Source organism: Schistocerca gregaria, chromosome 1 (genome assembly GCF_023897955.1).
Source record: "Schistocerca gregaria isolate iqSchGreg1 chromosome 1, iqSchGreg1.2, whole genome shotgun sequence".
In the NCBI taxonomy this organism is placed as follows: Eukaryota; Metazoa; Arthropoda; class Insecta; order Orthoptera; family Acrididae; genus Schistocerca; species Schistocerca gregaria.
The window spans coordinates 303,487,179-303,507,079 of record NC_064920.1 but is presented as its reverse complement, the minus strand read 5'-3'; the positions used below and the strand labels follow the sequence as shown (position 1 = coordinate 303,507,079).

Here is a 19,901-nt window from a genome sequence, read left to right as displayed (position 1 = left end):
TGGTCGACTAGTACTGAACAAAGAAGGGAAAGACATAGTGCAGGGAGACTATAATAACAGAAAGGAAGTTGAAGACGTTATTATAGAAAGACCAGAATTAGAAGGGGATGAAGGTGAGTTAGGGGTGCAGTGTTTGACAAAATATTGAAAGACTCAAGTTGAAACAAGGCCCTTGAAGTAGACAACACTCATTCAAACTTACTGAGGTGCTTGGAAGAGCTAACAATCACAGACCTGCTCCACATAGGGCCTAGTATGTACAATGAGACAACTGAAAAAATCCTCAAACATTCTTGAAGTATGTAGTAAACCCAATACCATAGAAGGAACACGCTGACAGGTTTATTGTCAAAACATCAGCTTAGTAAGTCCTTTATGCGAATACTAATATAACTTGTTGTCAGAAAAATGAAAAGACAGGTAGAAGGTGACCTGGAGCATGAAAATTCAGGAAAAGATTATAAAGGCATTCATCGCAGCTGTTGTTGGCAAGTATTCACTGTATTACATCTTCCAAAATTGGCTAATTTCAGTCTTCCAGGCCATTTTAAAGTGCAACTACAAATAAACAAATCAAAGGTACAGCAAGTATATGATTGCCTTACTGATGTACAGAAAATATTTCACACTAAAATTGTACTTACAGATTTCAATATACAGTAAAATTATCTAACTGTAAAATGACAGCCATAGGTGATCTGAGAGTAAGCACATAATATGCATAATAAGCACCCAGTAATATATAAATATTACTGGGTGCAGTAATATTTATCTTTGTGACAAATGCTATGTTATAGACATGTGCTCACTTTCATTGTTGAACACCATCTGTCACTTCTGTCCATGTGGGGGAAAGTTGTGGCATAAATACAACAATTTGAATTGGAGTGTCCATAGTATGATAAATGTGTCAGAGACGTAACTTACTGTATCTTATTCTAAACATTTGCTAGCACGTCAAAATTGTAAAAAACAAATCCACAAAGAACAATGTGCCAAAGCATCCAACACACTGGCAGAGTGGGGTGCAGACTACCTCATACCACAATAAAAGTCTAACAACCGATCATTTTTTGTATATTCTATTTCCATGTGAAAATTACACTCTGTCACTTATGTTTGCTGTAGGAAACAACAACTTCTGTTCATTTGTTAAATGGTTTTAAATTTCATTGACAACCTTATGTTTTAGCCTGTTGTATTTTTTAATCAGTGTATCATTTCCCTTTTTTATCTGCTAGTAGCACTGTAATGGAAGAAATTCTCAGACTGTGATATGAGTTTAAAATGACTATTGTTTTATTACACACTAATCTTTCCCTGCAGCTTCACTCACTTATGCATCATTCAGCACTTAAATTGAACACACCTCTGCCTCCCCCCATCTCTGTGTGCACCTTATCATCGTCCCCCCCCCCCTCTCTCTCTCCATTTATCTATCTTATCTATCTCCTCTTCCCCACTCTCTCTACCTCTTCCTCCCCACTCTGTCTCTTCACCACCATCTCCCCCTCTCTTTGTCCATTTCCTCTATCCCTTCTCTCTGACCAAACCTTAGACTGCCCCCTTTTGACCATATCATCTACCCCCTCTCTGTTTCCATCTTGACTCCCCCCTCTATGCCTTCCACTTACCTCATGCAACTCCACCTCCTACCCTCTCTCTGTACATTTCCTCCTCCCCCTCACTCTGTCCATCCCCTCTTCTATCCATCTCAGCCTGTCCTCATTTATAATCATCAGCATGTGTAACCCCTGCAATATAGTTCAATAAAGCAGGTCTGTAAGCTAGAAATGAATCTCATGTGTATTTCAAAACATTTACCCCCCTTGCGGCTCACGGTTCTTTCATGAGCTTTCGTGTGGTGCAATGGGGCCCTTCCTGCTTTACAGCGGACCCTCTGTGTGGTGATTGTGGACACCCACTCCATGAAGGTAGCCCCTGTGTTCTGCCACGTGTGTGTCAGTTGTCATGGCTGCCACTCCCCTTGCTTGCCAGATTTCCCAGCTTACAAAAGAGAAAAATGATCCAAGAGTATAAGTCCTTGGATCACCTGTCTTATGCTGAGGCTCCCCAAAAATATTAGAGACTCCATCTAGTGTCACTTTCTTCAACTTTTGCCTCTGTTACATCCTTTCCACCTACTAGCTCTTCCTGACTCCAGCCCCGTTCCCTTCCTCCCTCTCATGCAGTTTCACATGACCTCCCATCCAGGAGTCCTTCTCCCCGGCTGAAGAAGTGCCCACCTTCTTCAGCATCTGCCGGTGATGGGGCAGAGCCCCCCCCCCCCCCCCTCCGGAGTTCTCTCCCCAGCCCATTATCTCAGGCCGGAAGCCTCCTACTACAACTTGGCCCCAAAATGCACCATCTGTGCGCACAAAGGTAGCCTGCTCTCTTTCGGTCCAGGATCTTGCAGACATGTGTACTCCCTCTGTGCCCCGCCCTCCTCCATCTCTGAAAGAGAAGAAGAAGAAACTTAAGTCCCAAGACAACCCCCCCCCCCCCCCCCCCACCTTACTTATGAATGTCATCCCATCCTTGTCGGTGACGACCACTAACCAAGTGACAAGACCTCCTCGGCTTCTTTGTGTCTAACTTGGACTCTCGCCTCAGTATCATCCAGTGGAATTGCAACAATTACTATCGTCGCCTACTGGAAATACAATGTCTTGTTTCCTCCTATTCTGTGTTTTTGTCTTGCTCTTCAAGAAACACACTTCTGTGATGACCACTCTCCAACATTTCTTGGTTATCGGGCATTCTGTCGGAATCGTGCCGACCCCAGAGTATCATCTGGCGGGGTCTGCACTTTGGTCCGCTCCGATGTCATTAGGGACTGGATCCACCTTTGTACCAACCTGGAAACAATAGTGCTTAGACAGAAAATGATTCTGGCAATCATTGTTTGCAACACAAATACAGCAACACCAGCCCCCATTTCTCCTCCTCGGGTACTAAGTGCCCACAACCCAATGAGAGGGAGTGCCACTTCAATGGGTAGGGGTCTCCTAATTGAATAACTTATTACAGACTTTGATTTGTGTGGCCACAATGATAGTTCCCCTACCAATTTCAATGCTACTTATGGCACCATTACTGCTATCGATCTCATAATCACCTCCCTTGCTCTCGTGGCTTCTCTACATTGGTCATTCCCTGATGATCTTTGTGAAATTGACCATTTTCCGGTGATTCTATTTTTCCCCTGCGGCCGCCAGGCAGACAGGTCCTCATCCTCATGCTGGGCATTCCACAGGGCCAATTGGACTTAATACATATGTCTGCTGTGCTCTTCGACACCTCTCTCTCGAATTGCATTGATGCAGTCGTACAAGGCATCTCTGCCACCATTCTTCATATTGCTGGCACTGCTGTTCCATTATCCACATGTCCCCCTTGTCATCAGCCGGTACCATGGTGCACCAAGAATGTAGCAGTAGCTGTCCAGGACCCCTGGCGTGTGCTGCAGCAATTTATACTTCGCGATAGCGTTGATGGCCTCTCGGCCGACGATGCACAGTAGACAGCTATGCAGCTGGGCAATGAGTGCTCATTCGGTTTCCACGCCTTGTGCTTTCTGAAGCTCCATCATATTTCAGAGTTCTTCCATGTTTTACGTGGGGAAAAGTGCAGTTGGCCAATTTCTGTTGTCTACTGGGTCTTCTCTGAGTTTTGTCATAATGGCTGAAACACCTAATGTCGTCAAGTGTTTCACAAACAGGCAAGAGACCTTAGAGTGTACTCGTTCTTCAAGTGTGAAGCAGTTTCAGGCGAGCCAATCTGCGAGGTTGCCAAGGTGCAGGAATGCACTGCAGCTGCCTGTGGTGATATTGGTGTACGAACTGTCAGGTGAGTTATACAGGAGGCGAAGCTGTCAGAGCAGGCAGTTGGCAATGTGGTGTTCGGTCTCTAGGGAAGAAACATAGCGTTCCAAAGAGGGTAACGGGAATCGACAACTTTGATCAAAATATGTTATGTTGCAAGGTTTTCGAATTTTATGAAAGAGGCGAGTTCCCCATAGCAGCGAAATTGTGCACTGTTATGCACAAAGCTACTGGGTTTGATGGAAGTGCAAGATCAATGCAAAGAATGTTGAAGAACATCGGATTTAAATATATAAAGTCCAATGATGGTCGCAAATTTTTAATGTAGTGTGATGATATTGCTGCTGCTAGGATTACGTCTCTAAGAAAAATTCATGACATCAGATCAAAAGGAACATCAGCTGTCTATTACTTGGATGAGACTTGGGTAAATCAAAACCATACTAGAAATTTTGTTTGGCAAACAACAGATGGACAAGGCGGTTTGAAAGTTCCAGTGGGAAAAGAAGGGGGTCTTTGTAATATGGCATTCTGGTTCTCCTGCTACCGGGTTTGTGCCTGAAGGTAAACTTATTTTCAAGTCAAAATCAGAAACCACATCTGACTTCCATACCAAAATGAATGGAGAAACATTTCGAGAATGGTTTCAGAATCAACTGTTGCCTTATTTGCATCCAGACTCTGTCACTGTTACGGACAATGCAAGCTATCTCACTGTTGTTGTCAACAGGCCTCCCACAACAAGCACAAGGAAAAGTGATATTGTTTCTTGGTTGCGAAATAATAATGTAACGCACAGTGAAACACAAACAACAGCAAAGCTTTTGGAACTAGTGAAGATGTCAAAGACCAGCGTTAAAAACCACGAAATTGGCTCCATAGTTCAGCAACATGGACTCAGAGTGATACGAGTACCTCCTTATCACTGCCATTATAACCGCATTGAACTGGTGTGGACACAATGAAGAAATGCGTGGCAGACAAAAATACTACATTTAAGATACCTGACACTGAAAGACTCACCCATGAAGCACCATTGCTGATTGGGAAGCTTGTGTGCAACACACTGACAAACTGCAAGAAGAAGATTACCAGAAAGAAGTTGTCAGAGACGAAATAATGGATTTGTTAATCATCAGTCAAAGAAGTTGTCAGAGACGAAATAATGGATTTGTTAATCATCAGTCTAGCTCTCACATCCAGTGACTCCAGTTCCGAAGACAGCGACAATGAAAGCTCCGAGTAGAAAGGTATGTGAATGGAAAGTAAACTTACGCTGTAATTATCATGAACATTTACTTTCTTCTCAAGCTGTCTGTGCTGTAGAAAGTAGTTCAGAGGAATATCTATTCTGTAATGACAATTTTATTTTACTTCATTTTTTTCTTTAAATTTAACACCTTTTCATGCTGCAATCTGTTTTAGTAACCTAGACGCGTTTAGAATTTTGTTTTAAGGCATAATTGATGGATATCATCTGATATAGCACACTGCAGCTATAATATGCCGTCAAGTAGATTTGAAAATAGTTTACGCCCTATTTTTGCATAAATAAATTATTACTTACAATTATATGCAAAAATAAGGGAGTGAACTGTTCATAAATGTTCAATGACGGCATGTAGTCACAGTATACTGTTTCAGATTATATCCACCGATAATGCCTTAAAATAAAATGTGGAACGTGTCTGGATTGATAAAACAGATTGCAGCTAGAAAAGACGTTTACTTCAAAAAACGATTATTTATATACTTGCTGCGGATAATGGCCATTCAAACAAATTTGTTTATTTTACTTCTTTCTCTGTTCTGTCTACGATATAACGTAGATTAAAATGCTGTTCGTCCTGGGGACTGGGGTGGGTATTTTAGATTTGATTCTTTCGTCTTATTATTTATAAAGCAAGAGGAACGGAAGGCGTAATCTTTCTGTAAGGAGCAATTTATTATAGAATCCATTGTAATGTAGCTATGAGTGGGAAAGATTGAATAGACATTCCATTCTGTTATGTGTATGTTTCAGTTATTAGGTACATTTAATAAATTTATCACGGAATGGGGAGTAGAGCACCGTGAACCTGACAGTAGCAAGACAGGTCAAACATCGCCTAAAGCAGCTGGCGTAGCATAACTGCCGTCTATTCGCCCAGTGCCGAGTTGACAACGCAGCACTCCTTGGAAGCTGTGCGGCGTGGCGAGAGGCCATTAATGCTGTCGCGGACTATAAATGACACTCTTCAGAGACTAATCTCCTCACTTTTAAATGTCTCCATGCTAAGGATTGTTACCTTATTAAGCAGAGTAAAAAAGAATGCTGGGAACACTATGTTTCCTCCCTGGGGATGTATGCCTCTTCATCACAGGTTTGGTCCAAGCTCTGTAGCCTTCTGGGCCACCAGCGACAGTCAAGTGTGCAGGCTCTTAAACTCCAGGGTACCCTGTGCACTGATGCATTGGTCCTTGCAGAACACCTCGCAACCCCAACACCGTCTTCTTCCTAGACTGCTACCTTTCTCTGGCAGAAACGCCAAGTTGAACACGCACACTTCTGTTTCAGCTCGCACTATGCTGAACCCTATAATGAACTCTTTACTGATTGGGAATTCTTGCAGGCTCGTACCTCTTCACGTGACATGGCCCCAGGCCTGGATCCCATCCACAGCTAGATGATCTAACTCTAGGACATTACCCAGAAGCAACATCACCTCAGGGTCTTCAACCACTTTTTGCTCATGGGTGCTTTCCTGCCACAATGGCATGAGAGTATAGCTATCCCCGTCCTTAAGCCTGGGAAGAACCCAGCGTCTCTTGACAGCTACTGCCTGATCAGCCTGATGAATGTACTTTGTAAACTTCTTGAGAGGATGGTTAGTTTCAGATTATGTTGGGTACTTGAACATTGGAGCCTCTTGTCCCCATACCAGTGTGGCTTCTGGGAAGGACGATCTCCAACTGATTATTTACTCAGATTGGAAAGAGCAATCTGACAGGCTTTTACTAACCGCTGGCACCTTATCGTGGTCTTCTTTGACCTAAAGCATACTACACGACTACATATCATCACATTTGAGTTACCCTCCACGACTGGGGCTTCCATGGCTCCCTTCTGATTTTTATCTACGATTTTTCATCTCGCTGTCTATTCTGGTTTTGAGTTGGCACATTACTTAGCACCCTGCAGATTCAGGAGAATGGTATCTGGTGTAGCTCCCACTCGTTAGCACCTGATGAGTGCTGGCTCCAAGGCACCATTCGACGGGCCTCTGTATGGGCCATCTCCCATGGCTTTCAGTTTTCTCTCTCCAGAACATGGGTTATGCATTTTTGTCATTGACCCACAATACACCCGGATCCAGAACTTTATTTAGGTGATCAGCTCCTCAATGTTGTAGCAGATTCTCACTTCTTGGGCCTTATTTTTGATAAAAAGCTGATGCGGCTGCCCCATATTTGATACTCAAAAACTACATGCATGTGAAAGCCTAATGCACTCTACCTCCTGGCCCACACATCGTGGTGTGCAGACTGTGCCACTCTTCTCCATCTTTACCGTGTTCTGGTCTTGTCCAGACTAGATTGTGTTAGTCAGTTGTATGGCTCAGCGGCTCCTTCCACTCTGCACATACTTGACCCTGTTTACTATTGTGGGATGCATCTGGCTATTGGTGCCTTTTGCACCAGTCCCATTGATGGTCTGTGCAGAAGCGGGGATTTCCCCTCTACAAATACGACGGAGCCAACGTCTGGTTTCTTACGCAATCGTCATTCACCAATTCCTTGTCCATCCCATGTACCCTGTCCTCTTTGCAGTGGAGGAATGTCTTCCTCCTGACAACTTCCCACAGATGGAATTGCCATTTGGAATACGTCTCACTTACCTCTGTGAGGATCTCCATCTCCACTCACTGTAATGCGCTCCATGTATTTCCTCCCTCCCTCCCCCCATCCTCGTGGATGGTGCCTAGATCATGGATTAGGACTGACGTATTCCAGAGGTCTAAGGTCTCTGTCGGCCCTATGGTTTTTCAGTGTCTTGTATATGCCATCCTTTCAGCATTCCAGAGTGCCATCATCATTTACTCTGATAGTTCTACGGTGATAGATAAGGTGGGATACGCTTTCAGGTCTCCTATTGGCTTAGAACACCATTCATTTCCGAGATCATATAATGTGTTCACAGCAAAGCTTCTAGCCATCCATAGAGCCTCCATTTTGTTTCTCAGGCCTCCCTCCACAGTGTTGTAATTTATACCAGCTCAATGAGTAGGCTGTAGACTATTGACCAACCCTTTTGTCTCTGCTACCCAGAGAGCATAAGGGAACAATTGACAGGAATAGGGGAAAGAAATACAGTAGAAGAAGAATGGGTAGCTCTGAGGGATGTAGTAGTGAAGGCAGCAGAGGATAAAGTAGGTACAAAGACGAGGGCTGCTAGAAATCCTTGAGTAACAGAAGAAATATTGAATTTAATTGATGAAAGGAGAAAATATAAAAATGCAGTAAATGAAGCAGGCAAAAAGGAATACAAACGTCTCAAAAATGAGATCGACAGGAAGTGCAAAATGGCTAAACAGGGATGGCTAGAGGACAAATGTAAGGATGTAGAAGCTTATCTCACTAGGGGTAAGATAGATACTGCCTACAGGAAAATTAAAGAGACCTTTGGAGAGAAGAGAACACGTGTATGAATATCAAGAGCTCAGATGGCAGCCCAGTTCTAAGCAAAGAAGGGAAGGCAGAAAGGTGGAAGGAGTATATAGAAGGCTTATACAAGGGCGATGTACTTGAGGACAATATTATGGAAATAGAAGAGGATGTAGATGAAGACGAAATGGGAGATACGATACTGCGTGAAGAGATTGACAGAGCACTGAAAGACCTGAGTCGAAACAAGGCCCCCGGAGTAGACAACATTCCATTAGAACTACTGATGGCCTTGGGAGAACCAGTCATGAGAAAACTCTACCAGCTGGTGAGCAAGATGTATGAGACAGGCGAAATACCCTCAGACTTCAAGAAGAATATAATAATTCCAATCCCAAAGAAAGCAGGTGCTGACAGATGTGAAAATTACCGAACTATCAGTTTAATAAGCCACGGCTGCAAAATACTAACGCGAATTCTTTACAGACGAATGGAAAAACTGGTAGATGCAGACCTCGGGGAGGATCAGTTTGGATTCCGTCGAAATGTTGGAACACGTGAGGCAATACTGACCTTACGACTTATCTTAGAAGAAAGATTAAGAAAAGGCAAACCTACGTTTCTAGCATTTGTAGACTTAGAGAAAGCTTTTGACAATGTGGACTGGAATACTCTTTTTCAAATTCTAAAGGTGGCAGGGGTAAAATACAGGGAGCGAAAGGCTATTTATAATTTGTACAGAAACCAGATGGCAGTAATAAGAGTCGAGGGGCATGAAAGGGAAGCAGTGGTTGGGGAAGGAGTGAGACAGGGTTGTAGCCTCTCCCCGATGTTATTCAATCTGTATATTGAGCAAGCAGTAAAGGAAACAAAAGAAAAATTTGGAGTAGGTATTAAAATTCATGGAGAAGAAATAAAAACTTTGAGGTTCGCCGATGACATTGTAATTCTGTCAGAGACGGCAAAGGACTTGGAAGAGCAGTTGAACGGAATGGACAGTGTCTTGAAAGGAGGATATAAGATGAACATTAACAAAAGCAAAACGAGGATAATGGAATGTAGTCAAATTAAATCGGGTGATGCTGAGGGAACTAGATTAGGAAATGAGACACTAAAAGTAGTAAAGGAGTTTTGCTATTTAGGAAGTAAAATAACTGATGATGGTCGAAGTAGAGAGGATATAAAATGTAGACTGGCAATGGCAAGGAAAGCGTTTCTGAAGAAGAGAAATTTGTTAACATCTAATATAGATTTGTGTATCAGGAAGTCGTTTCTGAAAGTATTTGTTTGGAGTGTAGCCATGTATGGAAGTGAAACATGGACGATAACTAGTTTGGACAAGAAGAGAATAGAAGCTTTCGAAATGTGGTGCTACAGAAGAATACTGAAGATAAGGTGGATAGATCACATAACTAATGAGGAGGTATTGAATAGGATTGGGGAGAAGAGACGTTTGTGGCACAACTTGACTAGAAGAAGGGATCGGTTGGTAGGACATGTTTTGAGGCATCAAGGGATCACAAATTTAGCATTGGAGGGCAGCGTGGAGGGTAAAAATCGTAGAGGGAGACCGAGAGATGAGTACACTAAGCAGATTCAGAAGGATGTAGGTTGCAGTAGGTACTGGGAGATGAAGCAGCTTGCGCAGGATAGAGTAGCATGGAGAGCTGCATCAAACCAGTCTCAGGACTGAAGACAACAACAACAACAACCCTTGACCTTCTCTCTGCCATTGGCCGTGCTGCCTGCTCAGTTGTCTTTATCTGGGTCCCAAGTCATGTGCGCATCCTGGGGAATGAAGTGGCTGACCGTTGGACTAGAGAAGCAGATAGTCCCCCTCCCCCCAAATTTCTTTAATGATTCCAGCTGCAGATATGTAAACCTACTTCAAATCTCTCTTTGCCCAAAAGTGGAATGATATCTGGTGCACTACTGCCCACAGTAATACACTTCACACAATCAAGGAGTGTAATGCAGTTTGGCGCTGTTCCTTCCACTCCTCTTACTGTTTTATGTTGTCTATGCATTGGTCATACTAAGCTCATTGTTTCCTCCTGCGTAATGAACCATCCTGGCCATGTGGTTGTGGAGCCAGACTGACGGTATCCCACATATTGGTGGACTGTCCCCTTCGTTTGGCCCTTCATGCTAAGTATAGTCCTTCAGATTCCTTAATGTTTCTATTAGCAGATGATTCATGGATGGTTGAACTGATCCTCAGTTTCCTCCATGAAAGTGGTTTTTATTTCCAGATCTAAGGTTTTGCTTTACTCCTGGAGCAGGGGCAGGGTGGTTATGGTTGTTGGGGCTTCTCTCACATCTTCTCAGTCCGGGATCCCAAGGAACAACCGATCTTTTTTCCAGTTTTTGGATTTTGTCTCACCTTTTATGCCTTTTACTGTGTTTGCCTTAACTTTCTTGTTTTATAGTTTGACTCTCCTGACTGGGCCAATCCACTTTTAGCAGACCATCTTTCTTCTGTGAGTAACTGTAGTGCCTTGTGAATTTTGACGCAAATTCTAGAGACCCTTGGTGTACCACCATCTCGAACACCCAATCTTTTACGTAAGAGTATGAGAGACGGGAGAGTGTCCACCTCGCGCCGGTTTTCTGTATGGGCAGGGTGGATGTATGTCAAGAGAATGCTGCAAGGTGGACATTTAATCGACACAGGCAAGTGCTTGCCGCACTCAGCACAGACATTACATGCACAGCACAAGGAGCAAGTGTGCCTTACTCAATGACAGTGCTATGTCAGTCATTATTGTGAACAGTTGAATTACATAAAAGAAAAGAAAAGACACTTTTTACTTACTTACTGACTTCTCTGGAATTGTGGATGGTGGACTTGTGAGAACCTTGAGTGATTTTTGGAACTGTGTTTATTGTAATAGTATGTAATAGTTTCTGACGGTCTGCGAGTCATTGGGCTTACGAAATGTGATTCATTTATGTGAAAACTGTTATAAGGTGTTCTGTTTGTGGAATTGAAATATAGTAGGATTGATTTAAAAGTATCTTGAGTGTATGCAATCATTTTAAGAGTAGAGAAAATTCCTCCAAACAGCATCATGGCCTCTTTGTTTGGTCCCATAAGTCCTCTCAATTAATCAATCAAAATATTTATTTTTCTCAGTCACAGTCGGAAGCAACAGTTCTACATCAGCAAAGAATAAAAGGCTTACTTCAAAACCAACTATGCTTGCAAGGAATAAACAATGCAGCTCATTAGTCAGTTTCTTTTTGTGCAAAAGTGTTTGCCAAGGTGTCAATCCATTTGTATGGCTGTGTGGGCATAAACAGTGATGCTCGCAACTGTAGGCATGGTGTGGTTGATGAGGATAAGCCGGCACGCAAAAAATCTTCGGCATAGCTGTAATTGCTGGAGCTTGTGAACTGGTCGTGCCCGTCCTCCTGTTGTCTTTCAATATCGGAAGTTCTAAAACTTCAGTCTCTTGTTGCATGTTCTGGATCTTGTCACCATAGTTTGTGAAAAGCCATTTGCACTTTTCATGTTTAATGAAAGTAATCACTTAAAATGTTGTTGTGATTTAAACCACTCTTTTTTCCAAGGTCAGCAATTATGTAGGCCATAAATAAAATCCATATAAGAAGTTTGATCAAAAAATATGGTGAATAATTTTATTAGAAACAAAGTAATAAGCTCTCATGGAAGTTGGTTTAATCTCCTTAAAAGTCCTGTTCTTGGTTAGCAGTTGATTTATCGCAGCATTGAATCCATGACAGGAAACATTTATTGAGCACTTCTTTTGGAAGGACATTCAGCTGCTCTGTCATGGCTCTCTCAATGTCAGGTTGTCCTGTATGTATAGTTTTAATTTTTCGGAAGAGTCAGAAGTTGTGTGGTGCTAAATCTGGTAAGGGGAATGTGGGCAGGCAGGACACTTTTTCTGGGCAAAAACTCATAAATCAAAAGCAAGGTGTGGCATAGCATGTTGTGATAAAAAGGAACCGATTGGCCCGTTTTGTGGTCTCTTTCTTCATACTTCATTTCGCAGACATTGCAGTATGCCCTCATAAGATTTGATATTGACAGTTATTCCCCTTCAAATGCACTCAGATAGCACTATTAGCACTATGCCTTCAGTATCAAAGAAAACAATGAGCTTGACTTTGATATTCGATTCTGACTTACATAAGTTTTAGAGTGAGGATATTCACTAGTTTTCCATTGGGAACAGTGAAGTTTCGTCTGAGGGTTGTACCCAAGGACCCAAGTTTCACCTCCAGTTACAGTTTTGAACTTGAAGCGCGGATCTGAATGAAGATGATCCTTCTGCTCCATGTAAACTGACACTTGATTTTCCTTCCATTCACCACTAAAAAATCTGGTACAAATTTTGGACTCGCTCACCTCATTTACAATCTATCTGTTAAAATGCTTTGCATTGTACCTTAAAAGGTGCTAAGTTATTTGGTAAGCTCTCAGGTAGTTATTTGCCTGTTTGAACGACGATTTTTGCCACTTCTTGCACATTTTCTTTGGTTTTGGAGATTAGTGTACATCCCCAGTATTGCTCATCTTATGCTGCCTTATTTCCACTTTTAAATCACTCATACCACTTGTAAACAGTCTTCAGTGTTTCAGCATTATCTCCATACACCAATTTCAACATTTCATGAGTTTCTTTGGCACTTTTTTGCAATTTGGAACAGTAGGTAACATTCATGCATTGTTTGAAATCCATGATGTGGGACAGACATGACAAACACAACCTCACTCTAGCATCTCTGGATGCTAACTGACAAGTCAGAACATATTCCAACGTCATGCTGCCTGTGTCAATGGATCAGGCTATGGGCAAATTAAGTTAGTGGTTGTAGCATTCAAAGTTGATGCTAAAAAATTCATTCAGTGTATTTTCTAATAACACCTTGCATATTTCATAGCATCTATTTTTCTTGATGACAGTCACAAGTAATAGTTCTAAATCAGCAAAGGTTGGTTGGTTTATTCAGGAGGACGGAACCAAACAGCAAGGTTATCGGTCCCATCAAATTGGGAAGGATGGGTAAGGAAGTCAGTCGTGCCCTTTCAAAGGACCCATCCTGGCATTTACCTGAAGCGATTTCGGGAAATTGCGGAAAACCTAAATCAGGATGGCCGGATGTGCGTTTGAACAGTCGTACTCCTAAATGCGAGTCCAGTGTGCTAACCAATGTACCACCTCACTTGATAATCAGCAAAGTATAAAAGTCCTACTCCAAAATCCACTATGCTTGTAAGAAATCAACATGGCTTTCCCTCATCAGTTACTCAATTCCGTAGGCCAGTAGTATTCACACAACATGCCTGTCTTACCATTAATCTGCTATCCCAAGACTGCCCTGTCATACTGTTACTATTGTGATCAAATCATATCCACTAAAATGACTGAAATATTGCTCTAGACAATTCCATAAATACACAACATTTTACAATTCCCTTTAGCCCTACTCCAAGAAGAGGCATTGTTAGAATGACTTGACAGTTAATTTCATGTGTGTTCTGGGTAAACTTACTGCTTGATATAACAACTTGTAGGCAGTTGGGGCAAGCAATAATTACGAAAAAGCCTAAGCCTGGAGGACCTCATTCTTACAACATAATGTCCGCATTGCATGTTTTACATTTCATGTGTTGGGAAACAACAGAGAAAATGTCAAGAAAATTTATAATCCACAATTCACGTCAAAATCCTTCTAAGTCTTTCAGTTTCTTAGCAGAGGTAATGACTGCTTCCAAATTGCTCTCAGCCTCATATCTGTTCTTTGGATTCTTTGATGACATACTGCTTCAGTGCCAAGCTAATGTATTATTGTTTCAAAATGTCTCTAACTACACCCAGACACTACAAGGGGGTATCAGGTTGGTGCAGGAAGGCCATTTCAGGTCATCCAAGGCATTAGAGGAATTTCATAGAACATTTTAGGCTTTTTGCCTCATATTTTAGAAGGTTCAAAGCATCTAAATAAGCCAGTAAAAAAATTATTTTTTGAAAGCTCTACAGTGGTGCTACCCCCTAACAACAAAATCTGATGTCAGCATGTTCCTAAACTACCTAAAATTATGTGTATGTATAAATTTTAGAAACAACAAAAGAAAAAAAACCTCTGAAGATGGTATAATTATGGTGAAACATGTTTGGGGATTAAAGAAAATAAAAAATTATGTTCTTGCAAATAGGCGGACCCTCTTTAATTCATTAATGTTTTCTGCAAGCATGGGGGCAGAGCTTCAAATTCCATTGTGATAAATATTGTGCAGTGTAGACACTACTGTATGATGCAACAACAAGAACCTTTGAAGCAGTTACTGTGGCTAAGCATTAACCAGCACATAATCTGTATTCATAACTGAGGAACTAACTATTTCTGTACTAACTTCAATATTTTGTGCAACAACTAGTGTACATAATTTGATGGTAATTATTACTAAAATGTATAGAAACAATTTATCACAGTTGTATTTCTTTGTTAATTATTTCTTACTGCATTCCAATCTCCCTAATAGGATACATGGACACAATGAGTGAGTGAGAGAAACTTTTTAATATAAAGCAGACTAATTTCAGCTCTATCTGCATCTGTCTGACAATAATGTTTATGACACAGCAAAGAGCATAGCTTGAAAAGTAATAAAATATTTTTGTTTCCAAAATAGATTGCACAGGAAACTCAATATGTGCTGCTAACTGTTTTAACTGTTATGTTAATTTCTAGTTGTCACAAGGTGTCCTGGTGAAAGTGTTCCCATCACTTGTAAAGCGTCGAAAAACACACTTTCACAATTTGACCTGTGGAGCAAGCATTATACTTGGAAACAATGGTTTCATCTGGCTTTGTCCTACAGCCAGTGCTGATGAAGAAGGGGGCGGTGGCTTCACACAGAACTTAGAAGAGGTACCATCTATTAGAAATTAAATGTAAGATTATAACTAGTTTTGATTGATATTGATTGAGGTCACAGTGTATTAAAAGCTATCTCACCCCCCAACCCCCCTTCACCACCGCAATTCTCAGTTTCAAACTGATAAATTATGATCACATTGTACAATCCATCATCCTTGTTTAGTTAGTGACACGAGTCCTCCAACTGCAAGACACAGGCAATTACATTAGTTACTTTCTTGCAATATCATGTATTGCATGTGCAGCTACATATAACAGCTAAAAAATAATAAAATATTACTGCTAATAAAGAAAATTCAACTATTCTTCTCAAAGTAAATCCATTTAAGATGGACTTAGTGCATGGTGATTTTGTAATCTGTGGCTTTTTGGACTAAAAGGATGAATTGTAGGAATGATGCACACTGTATTACTGTAATAACTAGGTAATAAACATAGTGATATAGTAAATGCACAACAAATTAAAAACTATTGCCCAAAACAGAGAAAGAGATATAATATTTTTCATTATACTTGCAACTTTTAACAAAATGGTCCCTGGATCATTATATGTTTGCACATTTGTCAAAGCATCTTTATTAAACTTATTCATATAAGCCAATGCTTTATTGAAAAGTTATTGTAGGATATAATCTATATAATAAAACAGTAAAACCATTGTGTCTGTCTGTTTGGCCACGCTAATCTCCAAACCCACCCGACAAATTATCATAGGATTTTCACAGTTAACTGTAGTGTAGCTTGAGCCACGTTTAGGCTTTATTTCATCAGATTGCAGGGGGAAAAAAGATATCATGATTTAAAGTTTTAACTAAAACTGTTGTTCCTGTCTCAGCATGTTAATAATAATAATAAAAAGACCAATTTTCATGAGGTTTTCTTATATAATTGAGTATAGTTTGGAGCAACATGTAGGCTTCATTTAGTCAAAATAGGAACACACAAAAATTGTAATTTAAAGTATATCATTAATTCAGGAAAATATGGATTGCTACTCACCATAAAGAAGATACGTTAATTGCAGGAAGGTGCAATTAAGAGACACTTACACAGGACTTTCAGCCACAGCCTTCATCAGCAAAGGAAAATGGAGAAACATTCACCCTTCATACACACAAGCAAGCACACCTCACATGCATGACTGCCAACTCTGGCAGCTAAGGCCAGCAGCAGCCTTGAGGGGGCAAGGAAGGGAAAGGGGACAGGGCAACAATGTCTGGCAGAGTGTGTGTGGACTAGAATGCCAACACACACAGTGTCAGGAGGTTGTGGGGCAGGGACGTGGGGAAAATGGAGCGAAAAGAGAGGAGTGGGGAAAGATGTGTGGGTGCATTGGCAGAGGGCTGGAAGACAAGAATGGGGAGGAGATGATAGGACAGAAGGGGTGGAAACTGTTGGGTAGAGGTTGTGGGGACAATAATTTACCATAAGTTGAGGCCGGGATAATTACAGTAACAGAGAATGTGTTGTAAGGATTACTCCGATCTGCGTAGCTCAGAAAAGTTAGAGATGGAGGGGAGGATCCAGGTATCGGGCTGTGAAGCATCCGTTGAAATCCACCACTTCTGCTCAGCAGCGTGTTGTGCCACAGGGTAGTCAACTTTGATCTTGGTCACAGTTCGGTGGTGGCCGTTTATCTTGGTGGACAGCTGGTTGTAGTCATGCCAATCTAAAAAGCTGTGCAATGGTTGCAGCGGAGCTTGTAAGTGACATGGCTGCTTTCACAGGTGGTCCAGCCCCCAAAGGTTTAGGATAAACCTATGGCAGGACTGGAATAGGAAGTGCTGTGTGGGTGCATTGGGTAGGTCTTGCACCTGGGTCTTGTATATGATCCTTATGGCAAGATGGTGGGACTGGGAGTGACATAGGGGGATGGACTAGGACTTTGTGGGGTTTGGGTGAGCAATGGAACACCACTTTAGAAGGTGTGGGGAGGATTTTGAGTAGGACATCCATCATTTCAAGGCATGATGATAGATAATTCCAGTCCTGTCACAGATTTATCCTAACATGTCAGGAGCTGGGCCACCAGTGAACGCAGTCATATCATTTACCACATCTGCTGTAACCATTGCACAGTTTTTTTATATTGGTATGATTACCACCCAGCTGCCCATCAGCACGAACGACCATCACCAAACTGTGGCCAAGAGCAAAGTAGATGACCGTGTGGCACAGCATCCAGCTGAGCATAACACGCTTGATTTCAATGGTTGCTTCACTACCTGAGTGATCTGGATCCTCCCCTCCACCACCAGCTTTCCTGAACTGTGCAGATCCTTACAGCACATTCTCCATTCCCGTAATTATCCTGGACTCAACCTCCGGTAATATACTGTCCTCACATCCTCCACCCAGCAGTTTCCACCCTGTCTGTCCCATCATCTCCTCCCCATTCTTGTCTCCCAGTCTCTTTGTTAGCTGCCCTCTGCAAATGCACCCATCCGTCTTTACCCTTTTTTGACCTTTTCGCTCCTTTTTCCCCCACCTCCTTGCCCCGCCACCACCTGATGCTGAGCCTGATGGTATTCTAGTCCCTGCAATCTTCACCCGACAGCATTGCTCTGTCCCCCATTTATTATTAATAAAAATATTATTTTAATGGTGTAAAATTATGTTTATTATTAAATGAAGTAGGAAAATTATATTAAGGGGTAATTGCCGTTCTGAGGATGCGGAGGGGAGAAGGTTGAAGAGTAGTAACATGAGGAAAGACAAGTTGCTGAAATATGGTAATGCATTTCCATCGTTCTGAGCATAATCAAACTGAAGAGCAAGCAGCTGAGCCACTACTCTCTCTACACCGCACAGTCAGTTTTTGATTTTTCTTCCCCCCCTCCCCTGCCACCCACCCCTGCAGTATGTGGTGACCTGTTAGCTTACCAGATACAATTATTCATGGTGAATGGATTTTAATAATTTTTCACCTACCTGATAGTCTTTTACTAGGAATTTCTTATTTTTAACTTTCATCCTTTCTAGCTATCATGAGAGTGTTCTGTTATTTTATGCTATTTTGTATTTGACATCCACTACTTAGCGAAAAAACGGACTATGAATGCTGTGTCACCTCATTCTCTTTTTTTAGTCCAAACAGTATTTGATTTGTGAGTATTTTCACCCAATTTTTTTGCATTTTAGTTAAGTTTTCTTGCCTTCCAAGAGTTTTTATCTATTACTTTGTGTGAATTGCAGCTGACACTGCAGCTAAAATTCTGCGATACTGGTTGTGCTTACCTCCAAAACTGTGTTTCTTGTTCATGAAACTTTCAGGTTTCTGACCTTCTCTCAAATAACTTGCATTTGCCAAGAGAGAAGGTTGGGGGGGGGGGGGGGGGGGGTTGGGTTTCCAGATTTTTAATATGTTCCTGGCACTTCTTCCCACTGTACAAAAATTTGCAACTATACAAATTATTTCCCCTATTTTCCTTTTGTTAACTGAAGTAAACCACAACATACTAGGACATCCTCAAACTAAAACTCAAAGATGAGCATCTAGGAAAAATTTCAAGCTGCTTGGGTAGCTGTATTTAAAAGGTTATAAAAAATAATTAAAATTGGTGAATTAGTCTTATAACATCAGCCATATTCTAAATAAGTACAATATGAAGGATTGCATAAAGATTTCATTGCCTCAAGAAAAGAACCGTATACCCACAGTTTGATCAACATTATAGAGGAGATAGATAGAGGAGACTGTGTCAGGTGCGTGTGAGTTGTGTTTGCACGCATGTGTGTTGTCTAATTCTGATGAAGCCCTTTTTGGCTGAAAGCTTACTTGTTAGACATTCTTTTTGTTTGCCTATCTCAACTCAACATCTATGCTACAAAGTGGGTAGCACTCCGTCCTTTTCATTAATAAATACATATTTCCATAAAAAGAAATCTACAATAGTTTGCACAAGCAAAAACCAACGCTTATGCATGCTGTTGATATGCTGTCATTTAAACACCACTGTGATTCTCAGCTGATGATGCCCAACAACAGATTAGATTTTGTGCATTAGTTGGGCTGGAAAGACTGAATATCACTAATCTGCAACAGAGTTTTGAGTTAAATCATTGGGAGAAATTATTTCATTGATTTTTTATGCTTAACAAAGACAGAAAAATAGATTTATCTTCAATTAGTGGATACAAATTTATCACTAAAGAAGACTCAGTTATCCTAAAATACTCCATCACAGTGTATGGGTGCAGTCTCAGAACTCCAGGGAATTTTTTTATAACCATTCATTTGTTGTGATATTGTTTTGATATTAGTAATTTGGTTTTCAGCTTTGTTGTTGTTAAGAAAGACCAGTCCAGAATACACTTGTTGCCTCTAATTTTTTAGTAAAATGCATGTCCAGCACATTTTTTTAAAATTCTCAGTAAATGTTCTGGATATAACAAGTAACTATTGTACTAGCCATTATTATATTCTGCTGTGTTTTTGAGATTTGTATGATCTGCAGTTTTAATTTTTACTGAATCTGTATGCAAAAAATCATAATTGCATGCTGGTTAAACAGCTGTATG

The 19,901-nt window shown here is 41.2% G+C and overlaps 1 protein-coding gene across 3 annotated transcripts in view; it reads left to right on the top strand.

The window, feature by feature from the left end:
- Window positions 1-19,901, top strand: part of LOC126342462 (exosome complex component RRP4) — a 95,066-nt gene that overhangs the window by 40,737 nt on the left and 34,428 nt on the right. For all 3 annotated transcript variants that reach the window (XM_050001859.1, XM_050001857.1, XM_050001858.1), the window contains one exon: window positions 15,192-15,371. In XM_050001859.1, coding sequence (XP_049857816.1) covers window positions 15,192-15,371 — 180 coding nt within the window. The remainder of the gene's footprint in view (window positions 1-15,191; window positions 15,372-19,901) is intronic.